Below are 22,415 nucleotides of genomic sequence, written 5' to 3'. Positions count from 1 at the left end.
AGACAGGTTTGATCCCTGGGTCTAGAAGATCCCCTGGAGAAGGGAATGGCAACCCACTCCAGAATTCTTGCCTGGGAAATCCCATGGACAGAGGAGCCTGGCAGGCTATAGCCCATGGCGTCGCAAAGAATCGGACGCGACAGCACGCTCGCCCGCTCAGGCCTTGGGTTACACTGACCCACTTCCTAAAGTAGAAACCTAAATTTTTGCCAATTCAGCTTGTTCTGGGGTATGTAAGAGATTTGGCTTAGGCCACAGAGTTGACCCGGTCTAGGCCCATCATGAGTCCATGCTTTGGGAGTGGACATGGACTGGGCGGGTTATTCTGAAGCAAGTAGGGTTTGGAGCGGTCCAGAAGGTGGACATTTGCTCTGCCTCAGCCCCAAGGAACTCTCCCCACCCTATTAGCGCAGGGGCGGGCTTCTGGAGGGGCGAAGCGTCCTCCTCACGAGCCCGGAACCTTTCTTCTCCTCCCGGCTCAGGTTCCGGGAGCTGAAGCTCGGGCGGGCCGGAAGTGGAGGCGGTTGGTGGGGTTGGTGGGGCTCAGGGACGCAGCGCGGGCGGCGGTTTGTGAGCTTCGGGTGGGTCGAGTATAGTGACCGGCGTCCCGCTGTTTGGCCCTGGCGGGGTTGTGCCCGGCTGGACGGTGCGCGGCGGCAGTGAAACGAACGCGGCGCGGACTCAGGCGCCGGCGACTGGGCCCATGGCCTCCTCTTGCGCGAGCATCGACATAGAGGACGCCACGCAGCACCTGCGGGACATCCTCAAGCTGGACCGGCCGGCGGGAGGTGAGCCGGGACAGTGGGGGTGGGCCCCCATGAGCGGTCAGAAGGGCGGCGCGGGCCTTGGCTGCCTTCATGGCCCTGGGGTCCCTCAGGACCAGCTCCGCATCCTTCCATCTGGTAAGGGCAGACGAGGGTCGGAGGATCGGAGGGTCGGAGGGGTGTGCTTACCCAAGTGCGCAGACCCCAGGATGCGATCCTTCCCCATCCCGGAGCCGTGCCGCTCTGCCCTGTCCTTCAGCATCTCGGCTGAAGGTGAGGGCTCTTCTCTGAATCCGCAAAGCCCACCAGATGTCCTGGCAGCAACGTCTCTAGTGTTCCTGGGACTGGCCCGGGTTCCCTACCCTTTTACCATAGTTCACAGGGCTAATCTGGGCTCTGTACACCGAGTTCTGGGTCTTGAACTAGGCGCTGTGCTGAGCACCAAAGCAACTCGCCCTTCCTTCTGGAATGCAGACTCTAGGCCTGCGATTTTAAGACTGATTTTCTGGAGGAAGATGACCAACCAGTTCCCGTGTGCTCTCTGGGATTAAGGCAAACCACAGATTGCACAGTGCTGATTGGATCAGGCTGCAAACATTTGCAAGCGGTAGTTAATCTCCATTCATTTCTAATTTACCTGGGTTTGCAGTGGTACTTCCAAAGCTCCTCCTGCCCTCAGTGAGCTCCTAGGCCACAGAGTTAATGAGGTGTAATATAATGTTCTTCTCATTGAGAGAGAGAAGTGTTTTGGTTCTATGAGGAGGATGGAGTGGGTGGGGTAGGGGCTGGTCAATGCCTGAGAACAGCTGAGAGAAGAGCAGTATTTAGGCCAGGTATTGTAATAGGGAGAGGGACTGGGGTGTCAGGAAAGACCTTCTACAGAGAGGAAATAGCATGTGTGAATGTACTAGTTTCATGGCAGATTCAGAGACCTGTGGAAAGTTGTAGTGGTCGAGAGACTGGCTGGTGATGGTGGTGTGGATGTGCAGCACCCAGAGCTGAGGACTGTGTTTCCTCAGACCCTCTTGTTAAACCTGCTGAAAAGCCCAAACTGGCCCCTTTTGGACACAGGCAGGGGTCCCCACTGCTGGGTTCAGCTAACCTCTAATCTCTGAGAAAATCCACCTGCTGCCTGAAACCCCTTTCCCCAGGCCTAGAGTGTGTGCTCCCGTGACTCTTGGGCTTGGCGTGGCCCTCTCATGCTTCTTAACTGCCACAAACGTTTGATGGAGCCTGGCATGGGTAACATGTAGCTTGTTTGCCCTCATACTAGCCTCCCTGGAAGGGAGAGTGGTCACCTTACCTCTTAGCATCACTCACTCTGATGCAAGTGAGGTGGCCTGAGGTTTTTCCTCTTAGATTGATGCTTGATTCCCCTGTTTGCCAAGTAGTACTTGCTTGTCTCCTCTTACTGGAGGACAATGTGAGATCCCAGGCTGTTTTGTGACTAGAAACTTGCCAGATTCCTGAATATGAAGCCCTAGTCTCCTTGCCACCTGGGAGTTTTGGAGTAGTGATTGAGCCTATGAGACTGCTTGAAATACAGCTAATGGTAAAACCAATGGTAAACAACTGAAATGCTATCTGTCCTACTCATATACCCTACCCCATAATTTCTCTCCTCTTTGGCCAGCTCCTTCACGTCCATAGTGGTTTCTTCTGAGCTCATGTCTTTGTGAGGCAGTCTCCTTCCTTCCTTTCTTCCACATCTTAATCATGTCTTTCCATGCCTTAGGAGCCCATCCTCTCTTCCCCAGCTCCTCCACTACTTTGGTCCAGGTCCTGATATCTCTCACCTGGATTCTAAACTATCCTACATGTCACTTTAGAACAGTCAGTCCTCTGGCCGTAGCAGATCACGCTACCTTCCCATTCAAAACTCTTCTGTGGCTCTCATTACCACAGGGAAAATCAAAGCACCCCAGCCTCATTCCTGAGACCTCTGCAGCCTTGTTTTCCCTGCATCCTTCCCATGTTTGTGTTCCAGCCACACTACTACTGTAAAGTCTGTCCTGACTATTTCTCTGCCCTTCTTCAAGTACGCAGAGTCCTTCTGTACTGATCCAGGCCTAAATATTAACTGGCCACAGAGGGTTCTTGATGATTTACACCCCTCCCCCAGGTAGAAGAGCCTCATGCTCATCCTTGATCCTTGCATACATTGGGTTCACCGTCAGTGCTTATAGAATGAATTGAACAAAGGGCCCTCCTCCCCGCTGACGTGCCTTGTTGAGTGTTCCTAGAGCACCTCATGATTCTTGAATGGAACCCTGCAGAAGGAGAGGCCAGTGGGCAGGTGGAACAAACTCATCAGAGTGACCCTTTCTGCCCCTAGGCCCCAGTGCAGAGAACCAACGACCATCTAATGCCTACAATGGAGATCTCAATGGGCTCCTGGTCCCAGACCCCCTCTGCTCAGGTGACAGTGCTTCAACAAACAAGCCTGGTTTCCGAGCCATGCCACCTATTAACCTGCAGGAAAAGCAGGTCATGTGAGTGTCTGGGAGATGGTAGTGGGGTCTTTGAGGTATTTGCTAACTAAAGGCATAAGGTGGGGGAAGAGGGTCCGGCAGTCTCTGCTGCTTCCCCGCAAGACAGCCTGGGGTAGAATGCTTCACTTGGATGAGGGCCACAGACAAGGGCTTGGCCTCAATCTGAAATTTGGGCTCCTGGTTTAGCATGGAAGTAGAACCATTCCCAAGGAGGGAGGTGAGCAAGAGAAGCTATGGATTTGGGGACCAGTGAATCAGGCAGATCAGGGCATCTGGGGCTTGACACTTTCACCAGAGTGGCTACATCCTCTCCCCTCAACCCTGCCCATTGAGACTTCGGGTGAACAAGAGTCATGCTTGTGCACCCTTCTCTCCAGCTGCCTCTTAGGAGACGACAGTTCCACTGGCATTGGAATTTTGGCCAAGGAGGTGGAGATTGTGGCCAGCAGTGACTCTAGCATCTCGAGCAAGGCACGGGGGAGCAACAAGGTGGGCACCAAGATGTTGTGGCATGTATAATGGCTGGGGCACAGTTAGGCTGTCCCTCCCTTATTCCATGCTGCCAGTTCTTATGGGGACTATCCTAACAGACAGATAGTGTACCCCAGTCTCAGGAAGCCAGTGTTGGCTGCCAAGTCTTTGTGGGAATCTGACCCTAAGAGTTGTGACTGGGAGGCTGGGCTTGCACATATGGCCTCTCCTGTCCCCAGGCATGCTGGGGGCTACTTCAGCTCCAGGAAAGCCGCCGCAGCCCTTGACTTCTGTGACCTTCCTCACTCTTGGTTCTCAGGTGAAAATTCAGCCTGTCGCCAAGTATGACTGGGAGCAGAAATACTACTATGGCAACTTGATTGCTGTGTCCAACTCTTTCTTGGCCTATGCTATTCGGGGTGAGTAGGAGCAGTACAGAGGAGGAACATGTTCTGCTTGAAGCCCCAGAGGGGAAGCTCTGCGGTCGTCGGGTCACTCAGCCCCCTCAGACTGTAGAGGTGTGATGGCAGGCTCGTCTGCAATGCCCCCAGCTCTGCCCAGCCCTCTGGAGCTCAGTGAGAAAACTGAGCCTCAGACTGGTAATGGCAGAGAGGCAGGCAAGGGCAGGGCCTCTCTGTTGCCACCTGGTCCTGAGTTTATTCACGGCCTACCACTCTCCTGATTCCAGCTGCCAACAACGGCTCAGCAATGGTGCGAGTGATCAGTGTCAGCACTTCAGAGCGGACCCTGCTCAAAGGCTTCACAGGCAGCGTGGCTGATCTGGCCTTTGCACACCTCAATTCCCCACAGCTGGCCTGCCTGGATGAGGCAGGCAACCTGTTTGTATGGCGCTTGGCCCTGATTAATGGCAAAATTCAGTATCCTTTCCCAGGGTGGGACGGGGGACTGGAGAAAAGTGGGTGGAGCTGGGTCTGCCAGACCCACCGCATCATCCCTCCGACTAGCCCTTAACACCCTGCTCAGAGAGGAGATCTTGGTCCACATCCGCCAGCCAGAGGGCACTCCGCTGAACCACTTCCGCAGGATCATCTGGTGCCCCTTCATCCCTGAAGAGAGTGAGGACTGCTGTGAGGAGGGCAGCCCAACGGTGGCCCTGTTGCATGAGGACCGGGTGAGGGGGCTGGGCCTGGGGGGAGAGGGAGGGGCTAGTAGCAGTGGGGTAGTTATGGGCTGAGTGCTCACCTCCCGGTACCTGCCAGGCTGAGGTGTGGGACCTGGACATGCTCCGCACCAACCACAGCACCTGGCCTGTGGATGTCAGCCAGATCAAGCAGGGCTTCATCGTGGTAAAAGGCCACAGCACAGTAAGTCTGCCCTCTCGCCCCACCCCACTGTGTCCCTCGTCTATTCCTTGGACCCACAGCTGCCCAGACAGCTTTTCAGCACTCTGCCCATGGGACCTCTGAGCATAGAGTGACCCCTCTCCTGTGGTGCTCACACCTGACCTGGCTATACCCCACCTGGATCTGGGCTTCTCCACAGAGCTCCATTCAGTCAGTCTTTCAAACACTCATGCAGATCCACTGTGGGTCAGCCTAGCTCACTTCCATCCTCACCTGAGAAGGACTTGCTCCCACCTCTAGTTGGTGGCAAAGCAAGGCTTTTTGGGTTCTTCTCAGTGCTTGAGTGAAGGGGCCCTCTCACCTGATGGGACTGTCCTGGCTACTGCAAGTCATGATGGCTTCGTCAAGTTCTGGCAGATCTACATCGAGGGACAGGATGAGCCACGGTAAGGCAGAGCCTGAGGGACTGGGCTCCCCTAGGTAGGGAATCAGATCGCCCACTCGGGCCCCTCATTTACTGCAGGTGTTTACATGAGTGGAAGCCTCATGACGGGCGGCCCCTCTCCTGCCTCCTGTTCTGTGACAACCACAAGAAACAGGATCCTGAGTGAGTGAGTGGGCAGGCTGGAGGGTGGTGGGCTGGACCTTGGGCTACCATAAAGGGCCCTGCCAGCCACTCAGTGCCTTGCTGCTTTGCAGGGTCCCTTTCTGGAGATTCCTCATTACTGGCGCTGACCAGAATCGGGAGCTGAAGATGTGGTGCACGGTGTCCTGGACCTGCCTGCAGACCATTCGGTAAGCAGGGGCTGTGGGGCTGGGCAGGGGCAGGCTTGGTGATATGGGTCCTTCCCATCCTAAGTCTCATTTATCCTGCCTCATCCCCCCATCCAGCTTCTCCCCAGATATCTTCAGCCCAGTAAGTGTGCCCCCCAGCCTCAAGGTTTGCCTGGACCTCTCAGCAGAATACCTGATCCTCAGTGATGTACAGCGGAAGGTGGGCTGCAGTGGGAGCAGAGTGGGTAGTATCAGGGGGATGAAGGTGTGTGTGGCTCATCTGGGGCCTTCCTAGCCCCTGAACTCAGCTGTGACCTTGCCACCCGTGCAGGTCCTCTACGTGATGGAACTGCTGCAGAACCAGGAGGAGGGCCGGGCCTGCTTCAGCTCCATCTCTGAGTTCCTTCTCACCCACCCTGTACTGAGCTTCGGTATCCAGGTTGTGAGTCGCTGCCGGCTGCGGCACACAGAGGTGCTGCCTGCCGAGGAGGAGAATGACAGCCTTGGGGCTGGTGAGCTGCTCAGGGTCGGGGGTCTGTGTTGGGAGGCAGGGGAGTGCTAAGGTACAGAGTGTCAGGGGCTTAGTCATCCACATTGTCCTTATAGACGGGACCCATGGAGCAGGTGCAATGGAGTCTGCAGCCGGTGTGCTCATCAAGCTCTTTTGTGTGCACACTAAGTAAGTGTGTTGGGGAGGGGGGCCACCTGTTCCCAGTCAGTGCCCCTCCCTACCGTCCTGCCTCTGACTGTCATTTTCTCCCTCTGACTGTCATTTTCTTTCTCTGCTCATACTGCAGGGCATTACAGGACGTCCAGATCCGCTTTCAGCCACAGCTGAACCCTGACGTTGTGGCCCCACTCCCCTCGCACTCTACCCATGAAGACTTTCGTGAGTTAGGGGTGAGAGGGAAGTGGGTTTTGACCAGGGTGTGAGATCTGACTTAAGTGGTAGCCTTCCCCACAGCATTTGGAGAGTCTCGGCCAGAGCTGGGCTCAGAGGGCCTGGGATCAGCTACTCATGGCTCCCAGCCTGACCTCCGACGTATCGTGGAGTTGCCTGCACCGGCTGACTTCCTCAGTCTGAGCAGTGAGACCAAGCCCAAGCTGATGACACCTGACGCCTTCATGACGCCTAGCGCCTCCCTGCAGCAGGTGTGCTTGGGAGGAGTGGGCTTCGAGGAAGGTGGTACGTGGGGATGCTCTCCACAGCCACAGCCCTCATTCTCCATGTTTCCCCAGATTGCTGCATCTCCCAGCAGCAGCAGCAGCAGCAGCAGCAGTAGCAGCAGCAGCAGCTCCTCTCTCACAGCCGTGTCTGCCATGAGCAGTACTTCGGCCGTGGACCCCTCCTTGCCCAGGTGAAGTGAGGGGCAGAGAGAGGGGCAGGGGCTGGTGCCAGGTGGCACCAGGCTTTGTCTACTTATACCTCATCCTCCTGCCACCAGGCCACCTGAGGAGCTGACCTTGAGCCCCAAGCTACAGCTGGATGGTGGTCTGACCATGAGCAGCAGCAGCCTGCAGGCAAGCCCACGTGGGCTCCTGCCCGGCCTGCTCCCAGGTCCGGCTGACAAACTGACTCCTAAAGGGTCTGGTCAGGTGCGTGTGTGGGTGTGTGAAGTGCAGGGTGGCAGGCATGTGCGGGTGGGGAGGTTGGGGGCGATCTCCCAGTTTCCTGTGTGCTGGTCCTACTCTGCCTCAGATAGCCCGTGTTTCCCCTGAGGGTATCTTAGCCCCCGGTGTCCCTGGAGAGCAGCCCCTCAGCCTCTCTTTCCCCCTCCTCTTCTGACTGTGACCATTTATGACTTGCGTCCCCATCCTCCATGCCCCATCTCTCATCACTGCACACACCAGTGCATCATCTCCATACTTGTTTTAGCCCTACCTCCCACCATTTAAGTCTTATCTTGGCCCCCTCAGGTGCCTACTGCTGCCTCTGCACTTGCCCTGGAGCTGCAGGAAGTGGAACCCCTGGGGCTGCCTCAGGCTTCCCCCAGCCGCACCCGCTCCCCCGATGTTATCTCCTCAGCCTCCACTGCCTTGTCCCAGGACATCCCTGAGATTGCATCTGAGGCGCTGTCCCGTGGCTTTGGCGCCTCTGCTCCTGAGGGCCTGGAGCCAGACAGCATGGCCTCAGCGGCCTCGGCGCTCCACCTGTTGTCTCCACGGCCCCGGCCAGGGCCCGAGCTCGGCCCCCAGCTTAGCCTGGATGGGGTCCCTGGGGATGGGGATCGGCATAGTACCCCTTCCCTCCTGGAGGCAGCCTTGACCCAGGAGGCCACAGCCCCTGACAGTCAGGTCTGGCCTACAGCTCCAGACATCACTCGCGAGACCTGCAGCAGCCTGGCAGAGAGGTGAGGAGCTTGGAGGGTAGGCGGAGGGAGTGTACCAATGGTAGGGGCTTCAGGTAGAGTCATCCGCCACTGACTTGGCTTGGCCCTCCCCAGCCCCCGAAATGGCCTCCAGGAAAAGCACAAGAGCCTGGCCTTCCACCGACCACCTTATCACCTGCTGCAGCAACACGACAGCCAGGACGCCAGTGCCGAGCAAAGGTAGGCATCACACTGCACATTCCTCTCCCGGGAGGGCCAGCCAGTGGGCAAGTGCCTATCTCTCTCCCTCCTCTTCCCCCAGTGACCATGATGACGAGGTGGCCAGCCTCGCCTCTGCTGCAGGGAACTTTGGCACCAAAGTGCCCACTCCACGTCTTCCAGCCAAGGACTGGAAGACCAAGGGATCCCCTCGGGCCTCACCCAAGCTCAAGAGAAAGGGCAAAAAGGACGATGGGTAGGAGGGGTCCGGGGGCCAGGGAGGGGGTGGTCTTCAGGCTGCCTGCGTGACATGGCCTGAGGTGCTTCTCACCTATGGCAGGGATTCATCCTTGGGATCCCGGCTCACAGAGCACCAGGTGAGTGAGCAGAGAGAGTCCCTTTCTGCTTCTGGAACTCCTGCCTGTGGGGGTGGGGGAGGTGGCCAGACCTTCCCCTGGTCTGATGTGGGGGATGAGCAGGGCAGACATCAGGTGACTTTTGGTATTACTGGCAGGTGGCAGAAACCCCTGAGGACTGGCCGGCACTGATCTGGCAGCAGCAGAGAGAGCTGGCACAGCTGCGGCACAGCCAAGAAGAGCTGCTGCAGCGCCTGTGCGCCCAGCTTGAAGGCCTGCAGAGCACCGTCACAGGCCACGTGGAGCGAGCCCTGGAGTCAAGGCACGAGCAGGAGCGTATCCTTGGGGGCAAGGGCACAGCTGGGACAGGGATGCACCCATGTTCTCCGCCCAGGACGGGATGTGGGACCTCCTCCGGGTCTGTTCCTTAGCAACAGCACAGAGCGGCGACTGGAGCGGGCCCTGGCCGAGGGGCAGCAGCGGGGTGGGCAGCTGCAGGAGCAGCTGACACAGCAGCTATCCCAGGCGCTGTCTTCAGCGGTGGCAGGGCGGCTGGAGCGCAGCGTACGAGACGAGATCAAGAAGACGGTTCCTCCATGTGAGTTTCACATGGAGACTTCTGGGCAGGCCATATTCGAAGGGCCCGCTCCCTGTCAAGCCTCGTCTCATGGCTCGACCCCTCCCTCCTTCCCCTGTCCCAGGTGTCTCCCGGAGTCTGGAGCCCGTGGCTGGCCAGCTCAGCAACTCGGTGGCCACCAAACTCACAGCTGTGGAGAGTAGCATGAAAGAGAACATCTCTAAGCTGCTCAAGTCCAAGGTGCTGTAGGGCCCAAAATGAGGGAAGTGGGTGGTGGGCATGAGCTCAAGACTCAACTCATCCCCTCCTCCACCCCTAGAACTTGACAGATGCCATTGCCCGAGCAGCCGCAGACACATTACAGGGGCCAATGCAGGCCGCCTACCGGGAAGCCTTCCAGAGTGTGGTCCTGCCCGCCTTCGAGAAGAGCTGCCAGGCCATGTTCCAGCAGATCAATGACAGCTTCCGACTGGGCACACAGGAGTGTGAGTGAGGTCTTCTGCCTCAGGGAGGGAGAGGCCATCCTCTTTTCCCCATTGTCCCTCTCATGGCTCCCATGGTCACTTTTCAGACTTGCAGCAGTTGGAGAGCCACATGAAGAGCCGCAAGGCACGAGAGCAGGAGGCACGGGAGCCTGTGCTGGCCCAGCTTCGGGGCCTGGTCGGCACCCTGCAGGGGGCCACGGAGCAGATGGCGGCCACTGTGTCTGGCAGCGTTCGGGCTGAGGTGCAGCACCAGCTGCACGTGGCCGTGGGCAGGTGGGTGGCCTGAGCACAGCTAGGTGGTGGGTGTGGAAAGGGCCAGACCCAACCGCATATTGACCTCGTCTCCCTCACTTGCCTCGTAGCCTGCAGGAGGCGATTCTAGCACAGGTACAGCGCATCGTGAAGGGCGAGGTGAGTGTGGCTCTCAAGGAGCAGCAGGCCGCCGTCACCTCTAGCATCATGCAGGCCATGCGCTCAGCCGCCAGCACACCTGTCCCTGCTGCCCACCTCGACTGCCAAGCCCAGCAAGCCCATATCCTGCAGCTGCTGCAGCAGGGCCACCTCAATCAGGCCTTCCAGCAGGTAAGCCAGGCACTGGGCCCAGGTAGAGGCCAGTGTCTCCTGACAAGACCCACACCCCCCATCAGACTTCGGGTGGTCTGGCAGCAGACTTTTCTTGGTTCTCTTTGCCTCCAGGCCATTTCCCTTGCTTTTCCCTCTGCCTGGACCCTGGATCCCTTTATTTCTACCTCAGTCCATCTTGCTTTGTCACTACCTTTCTCAGAAATCTTTCCTGATCCTCTAGAGTAACAGCAGCCCTTCAGTGCTCTCTGGGCCCCTGAGCAACTCCCTCAGGATGCCCTACTCTGCAGTCATCCTCTCCCAGGCCACCTAGCCAGACAAGCAGGCATTCCATCTTGACATCAGCTATAAACTCTTCTCTACTCAGGCCCTGACAGCTGCCGACCTGAACCTGGTGCTATACGTGTGTGAAACAGTGGACCCAGGCCAGGTTTTTGGGCAGCCACCTTGCCCCCTCTCCCAGCCTGTACTCCTTTCTCTCATCCAGCAACTGGCCTCTGATCTTGGCACTCGAACTGACCTCAAGCTCAGGTGAGTGGGAATAGTCGGGGACTAGAGCTGGGGTGAAGGTGGGTGAGTACTTCAAAGCAGAGACTCCCACTCCTACCTGACTCCCCTTCCTGGTGTTCTCCACCAGTCCCCTCTGCCCCCACCCATCTCAGGCTTTGAGACCTCCATTGTCAGCAGCCCCTCTGGGCCTCATAGCCACCAGGGGGCGTTCTCCTCTGCTGGAGGCCACCTGTAGTCAGTCTTTTTCCTCTATCCCCAGCTACCTGGAAGAGGCTGTAATGCACCTGGACCACAGTGACCCCATCACTCGGGACCACATGGGCTCCGTCATGGCTCAGGTGCGCCAGAAGCTCTTCCAGTTCCTGCAGGCGGAGCCACACAACTCACTTGGCAAAGCAGCCCGGCGTCTCAGCCTCATGCTGCACGGCCTTATGACCCCCAGCCTCCCTTAGCTAAGCCTGCTTTGTCCAGGGTGAGGTGGCACTGAAGGCCAACAGACAGGCTTAGGCCAAAGTAGGGTCATGCCTGCCAGTTACCTGCTCAGGCTCCCACCTTTGGAGAGTTTTACGGGGATAGCACTGGCTGTGGTAGCCAGCAGGTGTAGGCTGGGCCCAGAGTGGGTATTGTGCCTTCTTGGGTTCTGCCATGCCTGGAGCATAACCCCCGAGATTATGACACCACTTAAGTTGAATTTTCCATGTTCCTTTTTACCTCCGATTTGGGTCTTTTTGTTTTTGAAAAAACATTGAGAAATTCAAGTAAATGTTTTTGGAATAAAATGGAGTACGTGTGTGCTTTTCATGTGTCTTTGGTGTGACTTTGATAACTGCCCTCTCTTAACCTGCCCCCTCTCTTCTCCCTATGCGGAGCTCTGTCTAGGCAAACCCATCCCAGGTGGCCTGGACACCACCCTCATCTGCCCAGCTACTCTCCCAGATCTCTCCTCTCCATCTCCAAGGCAAAGGCCCCCCGGGGTCAGCTCAGCACCCCACTATGCTCCTGGTTCTCCTCTCTGGAGTCCCTCCCTCCTCTTTTGCCTATTGGAACTGGGGTGGGGCTTCTGGGTGGCTGAGCCCCGCCCCCCATCCAATCACAGTGCCTCCTCCCGGAGGCTGGGCCAAAGGGCTGCCCTCCAAGCTGCTAGCCCTGTTAGTAGGCTCCCAGCTGGGGATGATGCGCTGCTGCTGCTGCTGCTTCTGTCACCACCGGCAACTGCCCTGTGCGCTGGGGCTGCTGCTGTTGCTACTGCTGCCGCCCCTCGGTGAGTGCCCAGACCCATACTGTCCACACGTCCTCCCCACAGGCTGGGTGTAGGCTGTGTGGGAGCTGAGGCACAGCCTTCCTGAGTGCCAAGAGCCAGGGTAGAGAGGTGAAAGGGCTCCAGGGAGGGAAGAATGTGACCCAGTGACTGAAAGATATAAAGTGAGGGGTGTGAACTGAACCCTAGTTTCAGAGGGAAGAACCCCCAAATTCCACAGTCTGATAAGCAGAGGCTTGACCTCTTGTGGGACTCCCAGACCAAACCTGGGATCTCTGAGGTCCTCTCTTAGGGTCGGGCCTGGATCTCAACCCCCTCTATCGTGACCCATTGGGAAACACCTGTATTCAGGAAGGTGTCTAGGCTACAGAGAAACTGGCTTTTGCCAGGGGCCCTGTCCCCATTACCCATGTCCATGCTCCTTCAATTGGACCGTTCTCACCTGACCTGGGGCCCAGAACTCGGAGAAAGCCAACCCCTGGGATGAGACTTCTCCTCCCACGCCCACCTATCCTGTCTGGGTCCTCCTAGAAGGGGTGGTGGCAGGTGGTCCCCAGGTGTGCCCCTTGGTTCCCTGGGGTGCCCCTTTCACGCTGAGTCACGTCCCCAGAAAGCTCCCTGGTAAACAAGCCTCTGGGAGTTGGGGGGTTGAGGGTGCACTGCCTCATCCTATCAATTAGTCTCCACCCCCACCCGCAGTCCCTGTATCTCCCCTGGCAGCAGCTGCAGCGGGCCCAGGCCGCTGTGACACCATATACCAGGGCTTTGCTGAGTGTCTCATCCGCTTGGGAGACGGCATGGGCCACGGAGGCGAACTGGAGACCGTCTGCAGGTATGGGCAGGTGCGAGGGCAACATCACCCTTGGGATCTGAGCCTTTTCCCTCCCATCCCAAAGCCCCCCCTGCCCCACCTAATTCCCCTAACCCCATACCCTTAACAGGTCTTGGAATGACTTCCACACCTGTGCCTCGCGAGTCCTATTGGGCTGCCCGGAGGAGGCAGCCGCCGTGTGGGAGTCACTACAGCAAGAAGCTCGCCGGGCCCCACACCCAGATAACTTGCACACTCTCTGTGGCACCCCTGTGCGCCTTCAGGAGCGCGGGGTGGGCTCAGAGACCAACCAGGAAACCCTGCGGGCGACAGCGCCAGCGCCCACCCCGGCCCCCATGCCCCCGCTGCTGGCAGCTGCTCTGGCGCTGGCCTGCCTCCTGGGGCCCCTGGCCTAGCCAGTCCAGTTGGGTAGTGATGCCCCCGCCTCCAGCCCTGCTCTGGTGGCTGCCGTCGGCCTCCTCAGAGCACACTTGGCTTTCATTAAAGGTATTTATATTTGTACTAAGTTCCTTCCTTCCTTTCTGCTGAGGCCCGCTTGGCTGGGGTTGAGGCCTCCAGAAACATCCCCAAGATGACATGGGCGGGGCCGAAGGCTGCCACAGGGGACTCAGTCTTTCTCCTCACAAACACTCATTTCCCAGGGGCAGGGCAGAGCTTTCCACTGCCAGCAGGTTCCAAGAGTTCTGTCCGGGAATGTCTCTCTCTCTCTGTTCTCCCAGGCTGGCACTCCTACCTTCCTGCCCCTCCTGCGCTGGCCTGTAGGTGCCTCGTGAGGTGGTAGAACGTCCCCATCCCCCCCCCCAGCCAGTCCACCCTTCTCCCAGCTTCCAGGCTCCTGACCATCTCACCTCATGCTCCCTCTGCTGAACTACCCCCTTAGCCTTCAAGACAAAGCTCAGATTAAGTACCCTTTCCTCTCCTTCTCTGGGGTGATGGTTCATCTGAGGGGAGCCTGTTCTAGAAGACGGGGAACCCCTGTTGGAGTCGACACTCAAGTCTCTGAGGTGACCGGGAACGGCAGAAACTGGGTCACAATGAGGGTTCTTCTGGCCTCTGCTCTGCACAAGCTTGTTCTCTGAGAAGAGGTGTGCTGCATGAGGTCAGAGAAATCCCGGAGGACTTTCTGGATGCACAGATGAATGTGCCATGTGTGAGGAGCCCCTGTTCTTCATGGTGGAGAAGAAGAGCAAGAATCAGCATGAGCAGAATCCTGAGGGAAGAAGAAGGCCTCGGAGAGGGGGAGACCCTCTACCATCCCTCTCAGGACCCTCTACCAAGTTTACCCCACACGACTTGAGTGAACACTGCCATGGCCTCTTCATTGGCTTCTACTGTCTCTCACTCCCTCTACCTTATTCTCCATTGAAAAACTGATCCTGATATTAAACTCCTTTTCATTGTCTGCAAGGCCCTATGTAAGTCAGCTGTGTGTCTATGTAGGATTGTTTATTCAGTCTCCTGAGTAACTCCCAGTCTATAGTAGCACACAGGAATGATCTACCTGCTCAGTCCTTGGGGTAAGGGGAGGTTTCAGAGAAGGAGCATGATAGAGAGTGATAGGTGGTAAAGATGCCAGAGTGACAAATGGTGGAGGAGAAGTGGGGCTGAGCTGGAGAGGGCTTTACAAGAGGGGCGCAAGGAATCAGCTGGGAGGGGAGGACGGGTGAGAGTCCAGAACTTGTCAGGCCAGGTTTGCACTAAAGCGCGTGCTGGGGGGTTGTTGGCCCTAGGACAGAATCAGGCCTGGTAGGTCCCTTGCTTAGGCTCCAAGGTGACAGGAGCCTCCAGAGACCTCCACTCTACTTCATCCAGAGGAGCCCTACTTCAGCAAGGCTTCCCAAACACCCTCTCATTCCAGTTAGCTAAGATGCCTCAATTAACTCACTCTGCCCTGTCTTTGCTCCTGTATTTCCTTCACCTGTACTTTTATCCCCACTTCGCTCTCCCAACCATTCCTTACCCATCTTCTCACCTAAAGGAGAAAGTTCAAGTCAAAAAAACCCAGAACCACACCTGCTGACCACCAGTATCTTCTGGAAGGACACACCAGACTTTTATTCCTCTGGATCTTTATACATCTATTCTCTGTGCTCAGAATACCCTTCCTTATTTTCTCCTGGCAAACTCCTACTTCTTGTTCAGTATCCCCTCCTCCCTATCCCTGAATCCAGGCTGAATCAGAAGCCTCCTTCAGGTCCACACAGCTCCCAGGCTTTCTTCTGTCTCAGTACTGATAGCACTGGCTCACTGGCTTGTTACTGTCTGGGTCTAGGTCAGAATTCCCCACCGTGGATTCCCCAGGGGTCCTCTTCGTGTCTCCAGCACCCAACATAGGGGTGGGTATAAAGAATGCACTTGTGGGAGTGTGTGGAATGAAAAACAGAATCGCTAAAACCTGCATAGGAAATGTTACCGTCAGCAAGAGCTTGGCCTAAGAATGACTTCAGTATGGAGGGTATGTCTTCTTTGGGCTATTAACCTGAGCATACTATTGGGACAGATGGTGCTGGGGCTCCAAACCCCAAAAATCTTCCCAGAGGTACTCGAGGTGGGTGGCCAGGAGCAGCCTGCTTCCAGGAGCAGGGGCTCTGTAGTGCTGACCAGCCATCAAGGGGATTACCATCCTCCTGCTGTGACCTACTTTCCCCTGGTTTTTGCTCCCTAAGTCCCTGCTCTTCCCTGGAATTGAGTGACCTGGAGTGTATGCATGGGGTTGGGGGTGGGGACAGAATCTGCTCTCTGGCCAGGGGCTTAAGAGCTTTGTGTGTTTTATCCCAGAGCTAGAGGGAAGGGGTGGGCTGATGGCCAACCGGACTGGGTCCTAGACACAGCTGCCCAGGGCAGAGGATCATGGTAATGGTGCTTCTCACATTTGCAGCTCTGCAGACATGGAATAGCTATTGTTCAGGGGAAAATCTGGGGGCTAGATATCCTGAGCCCAGTTCCCCTTGCCTCAACATACCTCTTTATCTCAGGGCTCTGGAGTTCTTCACCAGAGCCCAGCACCTGCCCACAGCTTGCTCGATAAATATCTGTTGAAGTAATTTACTGAATTTCTGTAAAACAGAGGTGTGGATTTCTAAACCCCATCAACCTTGGAATTCGATATTATTTTCTATCCTCACAATAACTGTGGGGGTCAGGATTTTTATCCCCAATATACAAATAAGAAACATGAGGCTAGAGCTTCCCCTGCTAGTCCAGGGGTTGGGAATCTACCTGCCAATGCAGGGGACACAGGTTCAACCACTGGTCCAGGAGGATCCCACATATCACCGGGCCACAACTACTGAGCCCGCATGCCTAAGAGCCTTTGCTCTGCAACAAGAGAAACCACCGCAGTAAGAAGCCTGTACACCACCACAAAGAATAGCCCCCATTTGCTGCAACTAGAGAAAGCCCAAGCACAGCAACAAAAACCCAGTTCAGACTAAATAAATAAATCTTTTAAAAAGGAAAACAAACAAACCAACATGGGGTTTAGGGAGAGGAAGATATCTTCCTTAAGTTCATGCAACTGTGGAAGTGTCAGAGCTGGGATATAATTTCGTTTGTTTGGCCCCTAAGTTCATTCCTTGAAGCATAACACTAGACATATGGAAATAATTTTTAAAGTTTATTTATTTATTTTGGCCAAGCAGCTTGCAGGGAATCTTAGTTCCCCAACCAGGTATCAAACCTGTGCCCCCTGCAGTGAAAACACAGAGTCTTTACCACTGGACCACCAGGGAAGTCCCTAAAAGTTTTATTTTTTAATCTTTTATAAAGCCCTAGTACATAAAACAGACCGTGATGTTTTATGGTGTTAATATATGTTCAGGTTTAAAGTATAAGATTAACTTACACAGTCAAAGACAATTCCATGTATGAAATAAGGGTTCAATAAAAATTTTAATAAACAGAAATGAGGAAGATGTATGGAGATTACACTCCTTTTAATAACTAAAAGTAGTCGTGGCCGAGTGGTTAAGGCGATGGACTAGAAATCCATTGGGGTTTCCCCGCGCAGGTTCAAATCCTGCCGACTACGGTATCTTTCCCTTATGATGATTCCTATTGGGGCATAGCCAGTTTAGGAAGAATGCTATTTATTGCCTTGGTTCTTTTCCAGTCTTGCTCTTTATGGTTGCCCAGTGAAAAGTTCCACATTGCACCCCAACAATAATGGTAAAAATATTATTTTAAAAGGGGGTAAAAACCCCTTTATTGAGACATCTATTAACATATTCTGCTCTCTACCCCCAATTGAGTTGATTGTAAAGTAGATAATTCTAATCCTATAGAATCGTTAATGGTAACATTTTTTTCTTTAATCTACTTGCTTTATAGGATATATCAATACTTAAATTCAGTCAAAATAACATTTAAAACGGACACACACACAAAAAAAAACCCCACGAAACTGTTACTCTGTAGTTGGCCCCAAACTAATTTCACCGATTCTCAAGTTAACTACTTCAACTCCGCTGTGATGGAGGTCAAATTCAACATATCTGAGTGCCTGAATTATTTTAACGGCAGTTTAAAAAAATACAGATTATTTAATTACATTTAGACCGATCCTTTGCGGAGTTCCAGAGACACTTCCAGAAACCTCTTAAAATGTACTACGTCCCCAACCTCGCACTATAAAGTGCCCTCCACGTGAACCAGGATCTTGGAACTTTCCCCCTACTACCCATGGTGCCTGCCCAAACCTAGGGTCAAGATACCTGGAGATACAGAGACACTCCCTCCGGAAAATGAGAATGACCCTGTACTTAAGACGTTGATTGGCAGGACAGGCTTGGAGCGCAACCAACTGCGTAGCCGCCTCTCCCGAGCCCGCCTCCGCCCCGCCCCGTGGGTGGCTGGGATTTGTTTTGGCGTCAAGTGCGCGCTGTGATGACGCCACGACGCTGACGCCTGAGGATGGCGGCGGCGGTGGTGGCCGTGGCTATACCCGCGGCCAGGAGAGGGTCAGCACAGTCGCTCAGACGCCGAAGAGCCCGCCGCCCGCGCGAGGTGAGGCGGCCCAGCTCAGGGCGACGGCCCCATGGGCGGGAGGGGCTGACGAGCTGCAGCTCCGGTCGCTTTCTGAAGCACTGGGCCCATCCCTGCCCAGCCCGGAGCCCTCTGCCCATGCCCGAAGTCCTCGGCCCATGCAGGCTGCGCCGGGGCCTACGGGACTGCGGAGCAGGCCAGGCTATGGCTGCTTGGGGTCCCCAGTGTCTACGGCTTAACTGGCTTTGAACATGCTGCTGTGCTTAGTAGCCCGTCTCAGGGCCAGGTGGACGTGGTCAGGTGACCTGCTTGCTGGCCAACCAGTCGGTGTTGATCAGGGTGAACTTACCTGATTGTCTTCACTGCCTTCTCGTGTCTGGCACCTACTCCACACCTCCTCCTTTGTGACTGAACGCCAGGGCTGGGGGACAGCTGGTCGCTTCCTTGTTCAGGCTGGGGAAGAGCACACCCAAGTCGAGCCGGGTCGCTTGCTTTGCAAACCAGTTATCCCTCTACTTTTATCAGGGGAAATCCTGTTCCCCACGTTCACTCCCTCTCCTTGAAGCTGTGAAGTGCTAATTCCCACTTGAAAATCTGAATAAGTCCTTTCATTGCCTAAAACTGCCTTCTTGGTATCTAGAGGATAAAGGCCAAGCCTAAAGCAAGACGTTCAGGTCTCTTCATAATCTGGTAGAGGCATAACCCCGAGGTCAACACCTGGGCCCTTCTGTCTCCTGTTTACAGTTTGGTGTTGGAAGTATGTGAATCTGCCCTTAACTTCATGTTTTAAAACACTTTTGCTTTAGATATGCAATTTTCTCTCTTTGCAGTTCTCTTCTTTCCCCCCACCAGTATGGAGATTTTACATCTGTCCCTTAAAATCCACCTTAGATTTAATTTCCTTGAAAATGCCTCCCTTCACACCTAACTGTTGACTCCTCTGTACTTCAGTTTATGTGACTACTTTTGGAGTTTATTGTGTTGTGTCATCTGGTGGTTGGCCTGGGGACTGTGTCTTCTGCCTGCATCTCAGTGTCTGGCTCTGCTGGCATAGAAGCTAACTTGGCTGTGATAGGTTGCTGATTTAAGAATGCATACAAATCCAGCTATGCCCCTGAGCACATATCAGGGGCCACGACCTGTGATGAGCACAGCAAATGTGTATGTCCTGTTTGCACATGCACGTTTATGCATGTGATAGATGGTGTAGCCTTGGCAGCCTTGATGGTCTGAAGTCTCCTGGGGTGGTTTTTCACAATGCAGACTCAAGAGTTTCATTCTCTGAGATTTTTATTCAGGGTATCTGGAACCTGGTAGGAATCTGTATTTAAAAAAACCCAAAAACTCTCCATGTGGGACTTCCCTGGAGAGTCCCATGGACTTCCATGGACTTACCTCCATGTGGTAGTCCAGTGGCTAACTAAGACTTTGCTCACAATACAGGGGGCCCAGGTTTGATCCCTGGTCAGGGAACTAGATTCCCACATGCCACAACTAAGAGTTCGCATGTTTCAGCTGAGAGTTCAAATTCTGTAACTAAAGATCCTGCATGCTGCAACGAAGATTGAAGATCCTGTGTGCCTCAGCTAAGACTCTGTTGGCATAGCCAAAAAATATCTCAAAAAGCAAAAACCTCCTTAGATGACTTTACTGGTCTCCTTGTTTGAAGATCTTTGTCATCACACCAGGAAACGGTTGCAACCTTGTCCAGTGGGAAGGGCTAGCTGTGCCTTGTGGCACACACAACTGTTGCAGTCTCATTGTTTTGGTGGTTAGAAGTATGGGCTTTGGCGTAAGAAAAAATTAGGTTCAGTTCTTGACTTTGATGATATCTTGAGGTTCTTTGAGTCCTAGTTTGCTCATCCCATAATAGGAGTAATCACACCTACTTTATGTGGTTGGAGAGAGGAGTTAGAGTGTGTATAAGATGCTTGCTCAGTCATGTCTGACTCTTTGTGACCCCATGGACTGTATAGCCTGCCAGACTCCTCTGTCCACAGTATTTCCCAGGCAAGAATACTGGAGAGTGGTTTGCCATTCTCTTCTCCAGGGGATCTTCCCAACCCAGGGATTGAATCCCCGTCTCCTGCACTGCAGGCATATTCTTTACCATCTGAGCCACCAGGGAAGCCCTTATATAAGACGCTTAGCACACTTGGAACTCAGGAAATGAAAGCCACTGTTATTACTAATGGCTCTTCTTTCCAGAGTTCATCCCTTATCAAAAGGGGATCTCATCTTAGTAAGCCTGTTTGCTCTTCAGATGGAGACTTGTGTAGGAAGCTACCTTATGTTATACATTTTGTTGAGATAATTTCTAGTTATCCAGGAAAGCTTTGGCAAAACTGTGCCTACTGAGGGCAGTTGCAGTTGGCTGTTCCCCTAGAAGACATTTGGATTGCTGACTCATAGGAGGGCGGGCTTGCTAACTCAGTATGTTGTCCAGGTCTAATTGCAGTTCCTATTAAGTTGTATAAATGAGCTAAACAAAGTGCAGCTTTCAGGAAACCTGTTTGCTTCTTACACTGAGCTAGAGCTGCGCCTCACTGGGAATGGAATACTCTGAAGATACTAGTGTCTGTGAAATTTGAACTAATACACACTAGGATTCCCTGTCACTCACAAGTTCATAGTTAAACGAGTGAGACTTCGGCTTAGGTTTTTATTTTACTTAATAAGCGTGAGCACTTTATGTGGGCAGCTTTGATCTTCAGTGCTTCCTAAGTATGTGGTACGAATTGGCTGTAGTTGTGCTTAGGTATTGACCCTTAAGCTTTTAGACAGCTGAGAATAGCTCCATTGACCCGAAGCACACAGAGAAGTATTTGAGAAATACAGTGCTGAAAGAAAGGAAACAATTCTGCTTGTTGAGAGCTGGAGAAAGATTTATTTATTTGAACTTTCTTTTCTTCCAAGAATCTTACTCAGTGAGTATTAAGCCAATTTGTGTTGGCTTGATCATCACTGAGCTAATTCTTGGTACAGCCCTCTGTTGCCATGGCATCCCATGTGATGCTAAAGTAGAAAAATGTGCTGTTTTCATTTGCTGGAGGAAAATGGTCACAAAGGGCCCCCTTCTAGTTTGCTGCCCTGGAAGTGGCCTAGCAGGGTATCATAAAAGTAATAAATCAGGGGACTCTTGATGTGGAACCATCTGTGTTGTAAGTTCCTTGAGAGCAGAGGTTATAACTGCCTTCTTTTTGTCCGTCACAGTCCCTGGCAGAGTTCCTGGCCCTGAGCAGGAGCTCAGGAAATAATTGTGGGTTGAACTTTGGCATTTTGGAAGGAGACCCCCAGGTACATTGCCAGAGGCTGTATTTCTGATGATAGGATGGGCAGTTGGTGAGATGTCTCAGATGCAGTTGTGGGTCAGGATAAATGAAGACATGACAAACTTTAAAATTTTCATCTCAGCCCTAAAGCAGAAGTCTCTGCTCACTAATTATTACCATGTAGAGCAGTGGTGCATAGCTGGAGTTTGATAAGCAATAGGATCCTGAGTTACTGTATTCCAAAAAGAAAGTTGTAGCTATTCTTATTATGAAACAATGTTAAAAGTTAAAGCATTGTGGATGTGAATAATGAACCATGTCTTTAGATGCAAACATTAGTCATTTTTAAAAAGTAGTTTGTTGTGTATTTGGTGTATATCCCTCCAGTTTTTTTCTTATGCGTCGCCAGTCTATACATTTGTACAGTATGTTGTCTTTTCATTTTTCATTTCCCTTATGGTTTCCTTTGCTGGGCAAAAGCTTTTAAGTTTGATTAGGTCCAATTTGCTTATTTTTGCTTTTATTTCTGTTGCCTTGGGAAACTGATCTAAGAAAACAGTACAGTTTATATCAGAAAATGTTTTGCCTATGTTCTCTTCTAGGAATTTTATGGTATTTTGTCTCATATTTACGTCTTTGAGCCATTCTGAATTTATTTTTGTGTATGATGTGAGGGTCAGGGGTTTTTTATCTAACGTAATAGACTCTTGCCTGTTATCCTCACTTGCCTCATGATGGTTAGAAGTGCTGTGTTCAGTTCAGTTCAGTTGCTCAGTCGTGTCTGACTCTTTGAAACCCCAAGGACTGCAGCATGCCAGGCCTCCGCATCCATCATCAACTTCCAGAGCTTGCTCAGATTCATGTCCAGTGAGTCAGTGATGCCATCCAACCATCTCATCCTCTGTCGTCACCTTCTCCACCTGCCTTCAGTCTTTCCCAGCAACAGGGTCTTTTCTAATGAGTCAGTTCTTCACATGGCGGGGGATGGGGGGGCAAAGTATTGCTTTCAGTTTCAGCATCAGTTCTTCCAATGAATATTCAGTACTGATTTCCTTCAGAATGGACTGGTTTGATCTCTTTGCAATCCAGGGGACTCTCAAGAGTCTTCTCCAAAGCCATGGTTCAAAAAGCATCAATTCTTTGGCACTCAGCTTTCTTTATAGTCCAGCTCTCACATCCATACATGACTACTGGAAAAACCATACCTTTGACTAGATGGACCTTTGT

The 22,415-nt window shown here is 53.4% G+C and overlaps 3 protein-coding genes and 1 non-coding gene across 4 annotated transcripts in view; all 4 read left to right on the top strand.

Annotated features, from left to right (window-relative positions):
- The first annotated feature begins 514 nt into the window (after positions 1–514).
- EDC4 (enhancer of mRNA decapping 4) lies at positions 515–11,626 on the top strand. The gene is made up of 29 exons (XM_010851011.1): positions 515–788; positions 3,100–3,256; positions 3,634–3,745; positions 4,047–4,146; positions 4,416–4,605; positions 4,712–4,859; positions 4,948–5,052; positions 5,368–5,477; positions 5,555–5,638; positions 5,731–5,826; positions 5,923–6,025; positions 6,137–6,317; positions 6,412–6,484; positions 6,603–6,694; positions 6,770–6,957; positions 7,045–7,163; positions 7,251–7,401; positions 7,723–8,156; positions 8,250–8,354; positions 8,437–8,589; positions 8,674–8,710; positions 8,848–9,025; positions 9,132–9,287; positions 9,391–9,506; positions 9,586–9,751; positions 9,838–10,024; positions 10,114–10,333; positions 10,701–10,864; positions 11,103–11,626. The coding sequence occupies exons 1-29, from the start codon at positions 704–706 to the stop codon at positions 11,293–11,295; spliced, it is 4,203 nt and encodes a 1,400-aa protein (XP_010849313.1). The 5' UTR covers positions 515–703; the 3' UTR covers positions 11,296–11,626.
- Positions 11,627–12,016: 390 nt separating this feature from the next.
- Positions 12,017–13,328, top strand: NRN1L (neuritin 1-like). The gene is made up of 3 exons (XM_010851113.1): positions 12,017–12,104; positions 12,801–12,933; positions 13,043–13,328. Exons 1-3 carry the CDS (start codon positions 12,017–12,019, stop codon positions 13,326–13,328), a joined length of 507 nt encoding a protein of 168 aa, XP_010849415.1.
- A 3,553-nt stretch (positions 13,329–16,881) lies between these two features.
- TRNAS-AGA lies at positions 16,882–16,963 on the top strand. Its single transcript has one exon. It is a non-coding gene; the product is annotated as a tRNA-Ser (tRNA).
- An 872-nt stretch (positions 16,964–17,835) lies between these two features.
- PSKH1 (protein serine kinase H1) overlaps positions 17,836–22,415 on the top strand; it is a 25,081-nt gene continuing 20,501 nt past the window's right edge. The window contains exon 1 of the mRNA XM_010851010.1: positions 17,836–17,937. The gene's annotated coding sequence lies outside the window, so the exon portion shown is untranslated. The remainder of the gene's footprint in view (positions 17,938–22,415) is intronic.

Source organism: Bison bison, unplaced genomic scaffold, assembly GCF_000754665.1.
Source record: "Bison bison bison isolate TAMUID 2011002044 unplaced genomic scaffold, Bison_UMD1.0 scf7180017864297, whole genome shotgun sequence".
In the NCBI taxonomy this organism is placed as follows: domain Eukaryota; kingdom Metazoa; phylum Chordata; class Mammalia; order Artiodactyla; family Bovidae; genus Bison; species Bison bison.
The sequence above is the reverse complement of the archived record's forward strand: the minus strand, read 5'-3'. Positions and strand labels throughout refer to the sequence as shown.